General features: G+C 46.8%; 1 protein-coding gene across 2 annotated transcripts in view; it reads left to right on the top strand.

Annotated features, from left to right (window-relative positions):
- The window catches only part of NGLY1 (N-glycanase 1), a 520,539-nt gene that overhangs the window by 99,064 nt on the left and 404,975 nt on the right, over positions 1 to 16,500 (top strand). For both annotated transcript variants that reach the window (XM_069648769.1, XM_069648767.1), the window contains exon 4: positions 15,457 to 15,619. In XM_069648769.1, the coding sequence (XP_069504870.1) occupies positions 15,457 to 15,619 (163 nt within the window). The remainder of the gene's footprint in view (positions 1 to 15,456; positions 15,620 to 16,500) is intronic.

Here is a 16,500-nt window from a genome sequence, read left to right as displayed (position 1 = left end):
CAATAACGTAAAAACCCTTGGCTTCTACCTCGATGCCAACATTAATCTTACTAAACAAGTAAGTATGACTGCATCAGCCACTGCTTATACTGGTCAGCTGGTCAGCACTTGCAGATTCCTTCTATCCTCTAACAGCTGCCTTATACTGGCCAGGGCACTTATACAGTCCAAACTGGACTATTGCAATGGCCTCTACTTAGGTGGCAACAAATCTATTATCAATAAACTGCAAGTTCTGCAAAATAATGCACTCACAGCGGCCTTAAATATACCTAGAAGAGAGCATCTTTCCACCACCAGAACGTTATGCAAATGGCTCTATACAAAACAAAATTGATCTAAAGACTCTCTGCCTTGCATACAAAGCGCTGAATCACCTAGCCCCACCAGATCTCACTGACAAATTCACAATGAAATCAACTGCCAGAATTACCAGATCTACTAACACATCCTGTCTGGTAGTGCTTGGGTACTGCCTTTAAAAGAGCTGGCGGAACTAGCTTCCCGGTTCTAGCCTCCCAATTGTGGAACACACTTCCACAGGACATTAAATCCAGCCCAACTTTTAAAATATTCAGAAGCCATGTCATCACTTGGTTACTGAACAAAAACTAAGACATAGACGAAGACTAACAATAAACATAGACTGCACCCCACACTCACACTCGCAACTATATAGTTATCTCTCATGTATATAAATGCCTCTGTTTCTCTACACCCCACCTACCTGACTTTCCCCAGCCTTCTAATGGTCCATCTGTATGTGTGTGTATAAACTGTACTAATATCACTAACTACATAACTGACTTTCCCTGCCATTCTAATGTCTCATCCGCAAAGTGTATGTACAAATTGTATAAACGTAGCATGTAACCATTACCTTAAACTTGCACCCAGATACCCCTGGGTCAGGCGCGCTCTATATAAAATAAACCAACATCATCTGCTGCCAAACAGCTGCACCATACCCCTGAATCATGTCAACTCCTCTCTGCCCAAGACCACCTCTTGTAGCTCCAAGTCAACCTGCAAGTGTAAACATCTTAGCAACAGACCTGACATCTATGATCTTTGAATTTTCAAAACCTTCACAAAGTCTTGTCCACTTGTGGTTGTTATGCCACCACTCCTTCGCATGTGGCTCTTTCCATTCCTCTCTCAAGCACTCCCTTGTGACCCCCTCCTAAAAAAGCCTTCAGCCGACCCCTCGTGTCAGGCCAACTACTGCCCTACCTCCACTACACCCTTCCTTTGGAAACTCCTGGAGAAGTTGGTCTTCCCCGAACTGACCCAAAACACTGAGCTCGTTGGTTGTTTTAAGGACCATCAATCTGTATTCCGAGCATCCAGAGGCACTGAAACCGCTCTCCTAAACACCTGTGCAGAACTGGCCACAAATCTTGACTCGAACTCTCCTACTGTTCTCATTCTCCTTGACCTCTCTTTGGCCATTGACGCGCTCAACCATTCTATCCTCACAAAACTGTTTCAAGATACTCTTGGTATCCCATCCCTTTTCTGTCATACTCTTGGGATTTCCCCTGGTATGGGCTGGAGCGTGTTGCTAGGCAGAATAATGGAATGTTTATTTTGCACGTGCAAACCTTGTTGTGCCTGTACAGTACCCCCACCCCCACACGCCCCCACACCACCACCAGTCCCTTTCTCCACGTTGGCTGGCTACAGATTGTCGAGTGGCAGCTGCGCCAAGTTGCCACCTAAATTCAAAGCAACCTCCACAGCATATGCCCAACTGGTTTGCAGGTGCGCAGGGTGCCCACAGGGCTATTCCTCTGCGGACCTGCACACATTTTGCTTGTTGTTTATTTTTACATTTGTATAGCGCACAAACAGCTCTGGGGCATTGAGGCACCGTTACTTGTGAGGAACTTGGTTACATTGAGCACACAGATGCAGGTTAGATGTATACATTTATACATAGCAGACATATACATTTATAACATTCTGGAAGGGGTGAATATCCTGCCTGAAGAGGTTACAGATGTATCAAGATGTGGTAGGTGGAGGTGAGTTAAGAGAAGAGCAGCGTTTTTACCGCCTTGTGGAATGACATGTGAGATTTTTCCGTTAATAGGTGAGTTCAATTGTATGGCTGATGGAGAAAACTGGTGCCACCTGCTCTGACTCTCTTGATTTTGGGCACTGCAAGCATGTTTTGTAGGGCGTTCTGGTAGGCCTTGTGGAGGCAGTAAGGTGTACCTTTTGGGAGAGGTAAAGGGGGGCAGTTTGGTGTGTCAGAGTGAGGGCTTTGAAGAGTTCTCGCTGTTTGATAGGGAGCCAGTGTGCCTGTTTCCTTGCGGCAGTGATTGGTCCCATTTCGACGTTCTTAGCTGATGTACCCAATAGGAGGGCATTACAATAGTCAAGTCTTGATTAGAGCTCTTGCTATGGTGATGCAGTTATCCTTGGAGGAAAAGTCTTGTTGTGCTTATAGCGGCGGGGTTGTCGCACGTGGCCGACTTGCCTCGCGCGTGCCACCTTTTTCACTTCTGCACAGGACGGCCGCTTTCAGAGAGGACCTCTCAGAAGAGAACCTAAGTTTCAGCGCATCAAAAAAATAAGCAAATCTACGTTCTTTACCAGGGCATCCTGTGTCGGTGACCGTGACCACAGGCCTATTGGTTTTGAAACTGTAACATTCACTTTATTGGATACATTTACTCTTTGGATTAAACTCGTCTTGGGGATATATATAAATCAAATTAGACATTGTGAATGCCTGAGGCACCAATGACTCTGAACGCTCCCAGCAATCCAAACTGGTAGCACCATGTGCCACAGATACTGAACTAATCCTATTGCACCAAGTTATTTGCCTATAAGCCTACATTTCAAAAGATGTCTTGCACACAGAGTTAAAGCTTTACTTTGACATGTGTTGACAAGCCCTTCTTGAATGTGATAGTTGTTAGGGAGAATTCTCTGTTTAGGCTGAATTTCCCTACCTAGTGAGTCCCCCAGCAGCTTTGCTGGATTTCTGGGGTTTCTTTTTTTCTCCTGCCAAGAGTGAGACTCTTTTACCCTCACTCTTGGGCATGTTTGAAGTGTGTTTCTTTGGTTTACCTTGTGTTGAATGGGCTATGGGGTCTTTTACCCCATAGGGCCTCATGTGTTTTTTTGATATGGGTTACACAGCACCCTCCGTGCAGTAACCCAGGGGCGTCCTAGGGACTCCCCAACATAGACTCCATACCCTGGGACTGACTACTGTCTCCCAGGGCATGTAAAGTCACCAAAGACTTTACTAGTCTTAAATCCTGAACAGAACCAGTACAAACCATCATATTGTGGACGTACTGGCTGGGGCAATTCGATTGCCCCAGGGTCTGTTAGTCGAGGGGGCACGTCTCCGTCCCCCCTGATCGAGTTTTGGCTGGTGGCAGTGGAAACTACTTTTTATATTCAACCGCGAATATTTTCCTATGGGATTTCCCATTGTTTTAGGCTAACACATTTAATTATTTATTTACGGTAGCCTCAAACATACCGCCGGTTTATATATTTATTATTATAACTCCGGTTGGGATTTTTTGCCAAAACTTGATTCTAAAATGGCGTTGGCGTTCGCCTCTGTAACTCTGACCCAAAGTGGAGCCCTTTGTTCCACTTTTGGCGGGCTTCTCCACAGAAGCCCTCCAAAGTGGTGCCACTCTGTCTGGGGTACTTAGGAGGGGTGGAGGGGGATTTAGGCACCCTGGACTGAGTTACCTTGGTAACTCAAGTCGCACTCCGTCCTGATTGGCCCAAGTGGTGAGCCGGCCGGCTCACCACTTAGCATGTTTGAGTGACAGCTAGGCTGGGTGAATGGGGGTTTGCTGCATAAAAGCAGGGCTTTGGGGACTGGAACTTTAGAAGTCGCCACAGGACCAAGAATCCGACGAGGGAAGGGCTGAGCCGACCTGCTACGACGACACCACCCGGTGGAGCCCTGCTGAACCGTCTCACCACTTTTCCCAACGACCGAGGAGAACTCTTAACGGAGTGGCTCCTTCCCTTGACTGGTGGGGACAACCAGTTTTCACCTTCTTTCCGCTTCTTCGAGGTATCTCGTGGCCGCCTTGCCCGTGCCCAGCACCCCGGCAACCGGAATACCACATTTTTACCACAACCGCGAAAGTCGGTACAACCCTTTAACCGGAGGACTCCGCGGCTGGTTTCTTCCCGGGCAGTGCAACAACCTTCTTCTTCTGCTCTTCAGCGAGAACTTCTTCTTCCCTGACCGACGTCGAGCCTTGCTGCCACTGCCTGGAACAACTGCCACCGCTGGAGGATCCTTCCCGTTTTAAGGTACCGTGTTCCGCCTGGCTTCCCTTGCCACCGATTGTACGGGGTAGTTTTAGCCCCCGGCTTTCGAACCTGGGAGTGCCTGGGACACCCTGGCTAAACTTTCTAAGCCTCTCTAAACTCTTTCTGAACTCTTTTGCAAGACTCTGAATCCCTAATAACTGTGTGATCTTGGGCACATTTTCGCTCTGTCTGCTCTAAGAGTGGGCCCTGCCTAGTGACTTTTGCTCACCTGTGACTTTGTGCTTCTTTGAGCCTACTGAAAGTGTTCTTGACCTTAGAGTGGTGTGTTTATCCTAATTCTGCTCTTTTTCCCTCCCTTCTTTGAACCACTAGAGTGTCATCTAACGTTAAGCACTCACCTCTGTTTGAATTATGTGGTGTTAACCAAGAGTTGTCTAGTTAGGAATAAGGGTTGGGACTGCTTTCCATATAACTGTGTTTGAAGTGTTTTACTATATATTGCTAGAGTGTTTTCAACTTATGTGTTCTTAAAATAAATAACTATATACTTTTGAAACCAAGCTCTGGTCAGTGTTTGCTTGTACTATTGTGTTTGAGTACCTATTGTGTATACTTGGCATACTGCCTAACTCTTCTTGAGGGAAGTCTGACTGCTCAGCCACAGCTACCAGGTAAATCTGGGTGGTGCAGACTGCTACCAAGTGGGTTTACTGCTATACCTGTAGTCTTAAATCTTTTGCAGTGTTCCCTAAGGGAACTGCACAGGTTTCTGCCTAACAATAGTGTTATGTAGTCCCATTATCCGCCCTGCTCCACTCCTCCGGGTTTAGCCTGATCTTATGAAGCATATTTATTAATAGATACGAATGCGGGGTACAATGCCCTGAAGCCTTTTAAGTGCAAAGGAGAAGCCTGCCTAGCTGCAATCATCAAAGACTGCTCAGACATCCTGACTCCCTTTATCACATTTATCTACTCCTCCGTCACCACTTCCATGGTCCCCACCATCCCTACCAACTACCGCCCTATCACCACTGTCACCTTCCTTCTAAAGAACTTGGATCGAGCAGCCTACCTCAAAATCTAGCAATACTTGGCATCTAACCGCATCCTGAGTACCTGTCATACTGCCGCCCTGGACATGGCCCGGAAACTTCTCTGCTTGACCTTAAGAACCAGCTCAACAAGCTCAAAGATGCAGGAAAGCCTGGTCTATTACTTCTTGAAATCTCGGCCGCGTTCGATCTGATAGACCATAAGATTCTTTGCCAGCGAACTTCTCGCCGGAAGCAACGAGCTAGGTCACGTCCTTTCTAGCTGACAGATCTATTAGAGTATGCTCGGAAAATGCAAGCCCTAACCCCCCTTGCCTATTTCTTGCAGCATTCCACAAGGCTCCTGCGTCTCAATAGCACTCTACAGCATTTTCACAAAACAGTTATAAAACCTCATGGACTCGCTTGAGGTCTTTTACACCAACTATGCTGATGATGCCCGAATCTTCTTCCTCCTACTCCCCCTCCTTCTCCTCCTCCTCCTCTCAGGCGACTACTCAATCGACTCATCCACACTACACAACGTTTGCCAGACCATTCTGGCTTGGATTGCCTCTCATCTACTGTGCCTTAAAAATGACAAAACTGAAATCCTCATTGTGGGGTCTCTCCAGCGGTGCTCAAAAACCTTAACTAGCTATACTGCTCTTTCACCATTGACGGCATCTCGATTTTCCCCCTCTCCCGATCAGAGAAGACAGAGTTTATGTGGATGCCTCCCTCTCCTTATCTTGCCATGGCAATGCTATTGCATCCTCTGCTGCCCACACCACCAGACTTGGGAACGCATGCAGTTTCTTATCCGCCGACAGCTGCCTTACCATTGCCGAGCCGTCATAGGCTCCACCCTAGACTACTGCAATACCCTATTTGCAGGCACCTCAACGTGCAATATCCTCAAACTACAAGTCATACAGAACAGCGCACTCCATGCTGCCCTCAACATTCCCAGACAAGGAAACATTGCAGCCGCTAGAAGAAACGTTAATTGGCTCCCAATGTGCAAACGTATGCCCTTTAAAACACTCTTGATCACCCACAGGTGCTTTGCTAACATGCCCCCCCACCTCTCGCAGAAATTCACTAAAGCCCAGTCAACGAGACAGACCAGATCCGCATATGCTCACCGTCTCACCATACCAAGGTTTAGACGGGCTAGAGCTGGCAGTTCGAGCTTCCCAGTCATTGCAGCAAAATTCTGGAACACTTTACCTCCAGCCCTTAGATCTGCTGAGTAATCCTACTGGTCTTTCCGCAAACCTCTGAAAACCTGGCTCTTCACCCTGCAAACTTAGGCGAAAGTACTGCTTTTACTATGAGTGCCCACTGTGTAAATGTACAGCAACCAGTGCCTTGATGCCTATGGGTTAGTGCGCTTTACAAATGTAAAAAATAAATGATGGTAATCCTGTTTCCTAGTTGTGAGTAGGCCTCTTTCCTCAGCCCTGTGGTCTGGGTGTGAGAACCTTACAAAGCTGGGGTTTTCTCCATAGTACTATATGAATTGGAACTTTCTTTCTCCACATGCTGGTGTTTTAAGCGGGGTATCCTCCCTTGGCTTTGCCCTCAAAACGGTGTCTGCATTAACCTCTTTTACCTTCACTTTGTCAGAAATGTACTTCTTGCCTTTACTTTGTCTGCATCTTCACATTGTCAAGGTGGCAATATGTGGTTAAATCTAGCTGTATAGGTTAGAGTTGTGGTCAAGGGTTGAGAAGGAAGAATGTGTTCTAAAAGAATGCAGATATGGGTGGGGTGTACAGATATAAAGGGAAAGACGGAAGAAGTAGAGAGATGAAGAGGTAAGTGAGAAAGTGAATGTATGACGACGTGATTTCGGACGTAGTAAAGACGTACATCCTTCTGAGGCGCCTCCAAGCACACTGTATCTTTATGGTTATCTCTGTGCCCTCGTCTGTGCTTCTTGGCAGGAGGTAAGCTCCTACTTGTGATAGCAGTTTTACCTTCTATTCCTAAGTTACATTGAGGGAAGGATTTTCTTGCTTTCACCCCTATGAAAAGATACTTTTAAGTCCTGAAAATCTCCAGGAGTCAAGTGGTTCGCCCATCCTCCATTTATACATTAAACCTTGTAGGGAGTTAGTGGGTTCCAATAACCCCTTCTAGGATCCAGTGAGGGCATCTCACTCATGAGTGTTATCCCTATTTTGCAACAGTTTTCAAGGTGCTTTGCTTCTGGGAGAGTCGCAGAGTGGCAACCCAGAAGTTGATTCGAGTTCAAAAACAGATGCGATCTTCCAGTCTGCCTTTCCTCCCCCATTTCCTGCATCCCCATTAAGGGACTGGACAGTAATTACTACACCCATGCTTCAGTAACCCCTGCTTTTTTACTTACCGTGTGCCTTAAACTGTGAAAAGGATCTGCTGTGAGAAAAAGGCCTTTCTGGGCTGTGCCCAAGCGATTTGGTACCAGTTACTTACCCCCTGGTAACATTCTTTCAACTGGATGTTCCTCCGGCCTCCCAACCTACTCCACTGTAGAATTTCCGAGCTTCAGACCTTGCGCTCTTTTAAGGTCTTATAATTTAAATGCACTTATCAAGGCCGGTAATTCTGCATATGGGTGGCTAAAAACAGAACTGAAGCCAATGGGCGCTGTGCGTGGTGTATATATACTTGGCCTGTGATGTCAGCCGAGGGGCATCGAGTCGACTTGGCCTCTACCGAGAGAAAATATTTTCCAACGAAGCTGAAGCTGTAAACCAAGATATCATGATGAGTAATACGTTGGAGGAACATCCAGTCGAAAGAACGTTACCAGGGGTAAGTAACTTGTTCTCTGTCTGAGCAATAACCACCAAAGGTGTAGTCAGCGTGATAGTGCTTTTCCGCTGGTTATGATGGAATAAACCAAATCCGATTGAGTTTTAGCATGGGATTTCATTCCACCTAGGCAAGTATTTGAGCCATCAGTCAACCGGCTCAAATTTGTACTGTATAGTCTGTGCCATAAGGTCAGGGGTGCCAATTGTAATGTCAACACACACTACTAATGCCAATGGAAACTGCCATTTAGTTTTGTGTGTACGTTTCTCCTGCTATGTGCAAGTGGCCATTTCACCTAACAGTAGCTGGTTTGTTAACAGTCAAACATGCAAACTTTCTGCGGTGCAGTGTCTATGGATCTACTTGATCAAGCTACGTACCGTGTAGGACAACAAACCCCTCCGAGTAGAAACCACCAACACCACTTTAGGTACAGACCGTATCATGGAATTGTGTCTTTTTCACAGGCTAAACTTACCTCGCACCGGATCCCTCCAGCTAGAGCACCTGATGTGTTTTTAAAAAAAGAAAAAAAGGAATTGTGTTCGCCCATGGATTCCTCATCTTAAGATATTATCTCTCCAGCTTTTCTCCTTCGGAAAAATGTGTTCTCGATAGAGGGCGCTGTATGTGTTGCCGTCACGTTGATGTTATGTTACCTTCATTTGTATAGCGCACGGTCGTCTGCAGGCGGCATGGCGCTGAGGAGGGAGAAAGAGGCCATGAAATAAAGAGCTAAAACAGGATGGTCTTAAGCGCTTTTCTAAAAGCGAGGTGGTTAGAAATGTTCCTCATGCTGGGAGGGAGACCATTCCACAGGTTGGCTGCGGCTACGGAGAAAGCCCTGCCGCCAACTCTTGTGCGATGATATCTTGTTACAACGAGGAGATCCACTGTGGAGGAGCGTAAATTACACTCTGGGAAGTAGCGGTAAAATTTGGCTTGTAAAACTTGGCCTCTTGACCATGGATAGCGCGATGGACAATACACAAGGCCTTGAAGGAAACGCGCTGGGCAACCAGTAACCAATGGAGTGAGCGCAGCACCAGAGTGATGTGAGCTCCATAGGGAGTGCCTGTAGCCAGCCTAGCCGCCAAATTCTGTATACGCTGAAGCCGTTGAATCAGACCAATAGGATGCGACAGATGAAGAGAGTTGCAGTAGTCTAAGTGGGGGTAAAATCCATACTGCGACTACCGAAGGGCGCAGTGGTGCGGGTATCATTGGTAGAACCTTCTTCAAGACCCTAAGATGGTGGTGGCTTGCTTGACATACAGCTGTGACTTGGTATGACATAGAAAGAGAGGCAGAAAGAATAACTCCTAGATTTTTTTAACTTGCTGACTGTAGTAGGGAGGGGGACCCAAAGAGGCAGGCCAGAAAGTAGTGGTCCATAGTGAGGTGTCTGGGGGGCAGCCTACCACCAACACCTCTGTCTCGTCACCGTTGAGCTTGAGACAGTTTTGGTCCATCCAGTCGGCGATGGCACTCAGTCAAGAAGGCACAACGACACCTCTGCTCAATCCTGATCTAAGCGTATCAAGATTTGGGTGTCGTCGGCATACGAATAAGAGTTGAGGCCGTGGGCGCAGATAAAGCATACCAGAGCCCACATATAAATATTAAACAAGATCGGGGATGAAGAAGAACCTTGCGGGACACCACAAGTAAGGAGGCAGGGCGAGGAGAGGGTGCGGCCTGATAGAAAAGAGGTAAACCAAGCCTGAACTTGGCCAGATATCCTGATCTGTGCCAGGTGGGACAGCAGGATGGGGTGGTCGACTGTATCAAAAACGGCCGAGAGATCTAACAAAATCAACGCCCCAACCCCACCTGAGTCAACCATCCTGGATATATCTTGCACGGATACAAGCACGCTTTCAGTGTCTCTGCCTGGTCTGGACCCTGCCTCTGCAGAATTAAAGATCACCGCTCTACTGTTCCAGAAAAGAGGACAGTAGAGCGGTGATTAATGACTAACCGTTTAGAAAGAAAAGGAAGCAAGGAGATGGGGTGAAAAGTAGCAGGAATCGTGGGATCGAGTGTGGGCTTCTTGAGAAGGGGAACAACCCTCACCTATTTCAGCTCTAAAGGGACAAATCCTGATTGACGAGAATTATTTATTGCTGATGTAAGTTCAACCAGAAGATCGGGGGGTAATATTCTTCATAAATTCAATAGGGATAGCATCCTCGAGGGCCTCAGTCGAACATAATCAGCATAAATAGTGCATGCAGCGCCTGTTGGCTTCAGTTCTGTTTTTCCGAGCGTACTGCTTCGAGTAATTAACGGCGCGCTTCAGTTTTTACGTCAAGAAAAAATGTCTTCATCAACCCCTTCGACACCAAAGTTGGGTTTTAAAAAATGGCACGACTGCGGTTCGAAAATGTCTATCACAGATCCTCACTGCGTCTGCCTGTGGTGTCTCGGCTCCGGACATCGTACTACCAACTGTGGGTCCTATCAGGCCATGACAGAGAAGGCTTTCAGGCAGCATAGAGGTAAACTGGCGGTGGCGAGGCTGGCTTCGAAGTCTTCTTCGAAGCGAGAGGAAAAAGTCTGGCGAGTCTAGAGACTCTTCCTGGTGAAAGACATCAAAGAGATCCCGATCAAGGAGTCGAGCACAGCAATCTTTGTCTTCTTCCTTAAAGAAGGTGAAGAAGAGATGTCATAGGTCTCCTTCATCTTTGAACGATTCCTCTACAGAGGTAATCGGATGACCTGCAAAGTCCGATTCCCGAGCAAAGTAGGATGCATTTCAGTTGGAGATGATGCAAATTTTTGAGACTGCAGCCTTGAAAGAAACGCACAAGAGCCATGCTCCGGTTGCTCCGAAGGACGACGGAGAAGTCAAAGAATACAACTTCGGAGCTGAGCACAAAGCCAGGAGTACGTGAAAGGTTCTCGACCCGATTAGAAGTCACAGAGAGTGTTGATGCCTTAGGAACCGAGTCCTTCTTTGGTACCTCCAAAAAAACAACAGTGTTGAAGACCTCGATGATTTTGTCAACTCAATTGGCCAAAGTCGAAGACAGCGCTGAGTAAATCAGTGTCATTTTCTAAGCCCTCTTCGACGCCGTCGACGACTGTTCTGACTTTGTCGAAGTCTCTTGGCATACTACACATGGTTGATAGGCCTATCCCTAAAATACTTTTTTAAAATCTGTCTTCAATTTATGAGGAAGAACAAACCTCTGAAGAGGATTCCCCTCCTTTTGGCTTGGCCATTGGCAGCCCCAATGTCCCACAAGAGCTCATTTCGGATGAGTCAAAAATGAGACTTGTATGGCAATCTCCAGATGGCAAGTGTTTGGATACCTCACCTGAACTGGAATTTGGCAGGCCTGACCCCTCTGAGCATGCATATTCATCTTACAGATGGCTTATGAGTAAAGTCAGAGTTTATGGGGTGGAGCAGGCCTTCCCCCTGCATATGAACAAGATGATATGACCGACATATTGAAGCAGGGTTCACAGAAGGACCCAATTATGCCTTTTCATATGGCACTGCAGAGAAAAGTCACTGCTAACTGGGAGACCCCATAAACTGAACCAGCAGTTAACAAGAACTTCGCAAGGAAGTACAGGCCTTCCAGTACTGTCCAAGAATCCTACTCCTGAAAGCTTGATAGTTCAGGCAGCTACGTCAACCAGGCAATCGCCTTATTGCTCTATCCCCCCCTGATAGGGATGTCAAGAGGGTAGATACCTGGGCACGTAAGGTTTTCACGGCAGGCAGTATGGCCTTAACATCCACCAATGTGACTTGTACTCTGCCCAGATTCTTTTTTACCTGTGGGACTGTGTTGCCATGGCGGCTGATCCCATCTTGGAAGGCGTAGAAAGGGACGGCTTCCTGGCGATCATTAAAGATGGTAAGGAGGCAATGTCTCCAGGGTTGGATACTGCCGACAGCATCAGCAGATCCATGGCTGCTAGCATAGTACTACGCAGATTTGCGTGGTTGTGGAAGTCTGGTTTTGTACTGGACGTGCAGGCTAGACTGCTCACTATGGCAAAACAGAAAGGTGATGGCTGGAAGGTTTTGAATAAATCATAACCACTGGCAAAGCTCTGGGCAACCCTCCAGACCATCGTTTTTCAGCCTGCCAAGCCATTACAGAAGGGGAAAAACCATATGCAAATCAGGCTTGGTCCTACCCCCAAAGGGGCAGTCCAGCCCGAACTGCTAGGTCACATCCCTTCTGCACGAGACCACAAGCATCCCCAGACATGTTTCAGCCTTGTTGGGCGTCATCAGTGAGGAGTAGCTTGGGTCTCTAGGCCCGGCAGACTCGGGACCCACGTCTGGGCATACCCGTCCCACTCGGGGTGACTTAGGCAAAACAGAAAGGTGATGGCTGGAAGGTTTTGAATAAATCATAACCACTGGCAAAGCTCTGGGCAACCCTCCAGACCATCGTTTTTCAGCCTGCCAAGCCATTACAGAAGGGGAAAAACCATATGCAAATCAGGCTTGGTCCTACCCCCAAAGGGGCAGTCCAGCCCGAACTGCTAGGTCACATCCCTTCTGCACGAGACCACAAGCATCCCCAGACATGTTTCAGCCTTGTTGGGCGTCATCAGTGAGGAGTAGCTTGGGTCTCTAGGCCCGGCAGACTCGGACCCACGTCTGGGCATACCCGTCCCACTCGGGGTGACTTAGGCAAAACAGAAAGGTGATGGCTGGAAGGTTTTGAATAAATCATAACCACTGGCAAAGCTCTGGGCAACCCTCCAGACCATCGTTTTTCAGCCTGCCAAGCCATTACAGAAGGGGAAAAACCATATGCAAATCAGGCTTGGTCCTACCCCCAAAGGGGCAGTCCAGCCCGAACTGCTAGGTCACATCCCTTCTGCACGAGACCACAAGCATCCCCAGACATGTTTCAGCCTTGTTGGGCGTCATCAGTGAGGAGTAGCTTGGGTCTCTAGGCCCGGCAGACTCGGGACCCACGTCTGGGCATACCCGTCCCACTCGGGGTGACTTAGGCAAAACAGAAAGGTGATGGCTGGAAGGTTTTGAATAAATCATAACCACTGGCAAAGCTCTGGGCAACCCTCCAGACCATCGTTTTTCAGCCTGCCAAGCCATTACAGAAGGGGAAAAACCATATGCAAATCAGGCTTGGTCCTACCCCCAAAGGGGCAGTCCAGCCCGAACTGCTAGGTCACATCCCTTCTGCACGAGACCACAAGCATCCCCAGACATGTTTCAGCCTTGTTGGGCGTCATCAGTGAGGAGTAGCTTGGGTCTCTAGGCCCGGCAGACTCGGGACCCACATCTGGGCATACCCGTCCCACTCGGGGTGACTTAGGCAAAACAGAAAGGTGATGGCTGGAAGGTTTTGAATAAATCATAACCACTGGCAAAGCTCTGGGCAACCCTCCAGACCATCGTTTTTCAGCCTGCCAAGCCATTACAGAAGACTGCTCACTATGCCCTTTGACGGCTCGAGGTTGTATGGCAGCAAGGCGGATTAGAGTTTGGAGAAGCTGCAGACCTTGAAGGCGGCAGCTAAATCCCTTAGCGCCTCCATTAGACAACCTCAACACCCCTACTCGGGCTCATCTTCCTGGAGGGGTAGGCCCTTTCATTTCTTTTCCTCAATTGGAAGCGAAAAGGCTGGACAAGAGGGTCAAATAATATTCTCTCATTTTGGACGAGGAAAGGGTGCTAAATCAACCTCTGCATCGGCAACCTTGCATTCAGCCACGGCTGTAGCCACCTCTAAGCCACTCTGAGGCCTTGGCCCACAACACCCTTTGCGGGTGACGGAATTTCTCAGTATCTGAATGAATGGCGGGGCATTACTTCAGATGCATGGGCACTGGAGACGGTAGCCCAAGGTTACTGCCTTCCTTTCAAAAAAGTTCTCTGGATCATGCACCGGGATACAACTGTCAAAATTCAGGATCCGCTCCTTGTGCAATAAATGTTAACCCTGCTAGAGAAAGGTGCAATAGAACATGTACCTGTAGCGGAGAGGAACAAGGGTTGGTATTCCCCTTATTTTCTGATTCCCAAGAAGGATGGAGGATTGAGACCCATCTTGGACTTAAGAAAATTGAACAAGTTCCTCAGGAAGGACAAGTTCCAGATGGTTACACTTTCTCAGATCCTTTAGACTCCAACGCCAAGACTGGTTGGTATCATTGGACCTTCAGGATGCTTACTTTCATGTGCCAATTAATCTCAAGCACAGAAAGTATACCAATCCAAAATTGGGCCTTGCATTCACCAAACAAACAATATCCAAATGGATTATCTTGGCTATTGGTGAATGTTGTAAGCTAGCGGGTAAGGACCCGCCAGAAGTCCAGAGGGCTCATTCCACAAGGGGAATGCCGACCTCTGCGTCTCTTCAAAGGGGTGTCCCAATTAATGATATTTGCTCTGCGACCACTTGGTCATCAATCCGTACTTTTGTAAAACCTTACTGTCTGGTTTCTACCTCCAGCCAGGGAGGACTCTTTGCAAAAACCGTCCTCCATTTGGTCCATGATAAAACCTACATTAATTGATACTCCCACCTCCAAAACAAACACTGCTTTGGGAGTCTATCATAAGATGAGGACTACGTGGGAGGACACAATCCATTCGAAGAAAAAGTTACTTACCCCTGGTAACGTTCTTTCGATTGGATGTCCCTCCCATGTATTCCTCATCGCCCCTCCCAGCCTACCCCGCTGTACAATTTAAGTGTATTACTCTACGCTTTCAGAGAGCCCACGGTCTGGGGTATGTCTGCTAATTCCTCTAAAGGCGAAAGAAAAACTGAAGCCAAAGGACGCTGCATGCGCTATTTATGCTGATGGTGTTGACGATCGATGGAGGCCCTTCGACGGGACCTCAACGCAACGGCACTGCATACAGCGCCCTCTGTCCAAGATTTATTTTTTTCCAAAGAGGCAAAGCTAGAGAGATATAATATCGTAAAATGAGGAATACGTGGGAGGAACATCCAATCGAAAGAACGTTACCATGGGTAAGTAACTTGTTCTTCTAGCAAATGGAAATTCCACCACAGTAACCATTGGTTATAGAAGCAATTGATCAATATTTCGTACAATGTCCTCTCTTGTTCTGCAACTCAATGCTGCTTTGTCGCATGGACGCATATGCAGCTTTCTTGATGTCAAGCTGTTTGTGAAACGTGGTCCCTCAGCCTGAAATCAGTAGCCTCCCGACATGTTTTCCATATATCTGAAAAACTTTAAAACCAATTAGTTTGTTTGCAGATGCCACTCTTGATCAGATTTCAGTTATTACACGTTTCAGTGCTTGCGTGCTGTGCAGGATTTGTTTTTAAGTATTTATTTTATTTTTTTATTTTTGTCCTAGGTCTCTGAAACTAAGTTTTTGAAAACCATGCAGTCCAACTTCCAGCATGTTATGATGTATGAGAGCCCCCTCCTCCAGAGCAAGGCCCTGGCAGTCATCCCATACCAAGCCCTGCAGACTAAAGCCAGAGAATCGCTGACTAAGGCAAAAGAAGTTGACAAAGGTGAAATTGTGCATGTGTCCGATGCCAAAACTGCACAGCAGTGCGTTGGGTTTGTGCAGTGGGTTGCATGCATGTTATCCCTTCCAATATATTTCTCTAATTCTGCAAACTGCATTTAGTAGCATTTCTTGTTGTGCAATCATTTCCTTTTCACCCCCAAATATTCTCCCATTCCGATTTGTATTTTGCAGCTGAAATGCGATCACTGTGCATACAAAGAATTGGGAACAATCTATAGCAGTATCCTCATTGAAAGGCATCACTTATTCTGTTGTGTACCCTTCTCTATAATTTGAGAAAAAATAATTCATGTTCCTCCTGTATCTAAAATAACAATCCTCCTTCAATGTGGGAACACATTCTCTAGGATGTTGATGACTATCTGCATTTTCGTGCTCCATATTGTTCAAGGTTAATCCTTGCTCGCATTGGAAAATGCATCTCAGCATACATATTATCTAACAATCCTTTGATATATTAATACAATAATAAGCTACATTAAAAAATGAAACTCAAAACGTGATTGTTGTTAGATATGCGGAAAGGGAATTGGATGAAATTTTAGATTGGTGTGGAATTTGTTCTTGTGCAAGTGACGGACAATTTCACATATATTGTGCTATATTGAGTTATGATTACACTTGCATTTTGGCTCAATTTTTCAGTGATAATTGTGTGCACTGTTTTTGGTCCCATATTTGAAAGTAAATTACAATATAACTTGTCAACTTTCCAGAAAAGATAAATCAGTACAGCGATCATATGATGAATGCACAGGCTAAGATGGCCGTCGAGTTAGTATTTTCTTGGTCTTGTAAATTTAATTATGTGATACTAGGAGGGTCAAAGGAACCACAACCGGTAGATTTAAAGAAGAGCTG

The sequence above is a fragment of the Ambystoma mexicanum genome, chromosome 2q, assembly GCF_040938575.1.
Source record: "Ambystoma mexicanum isolate Mex_15411 chromosome 2q, UKY_AmexF1_1, whole genome shotgun sequence".
Lineage (NCBI taxonomy): Eukaryota > Metazoa > Chordata > Amphibia > Caudata > Ambystomatidae > Ambystoma > Ambystoma mexicanum.
The sequence above is the reverse complement of the archived record's forward strand: the minus strand, read 5'-3'. Positions and strand labels throughout refer to the sequence as shown.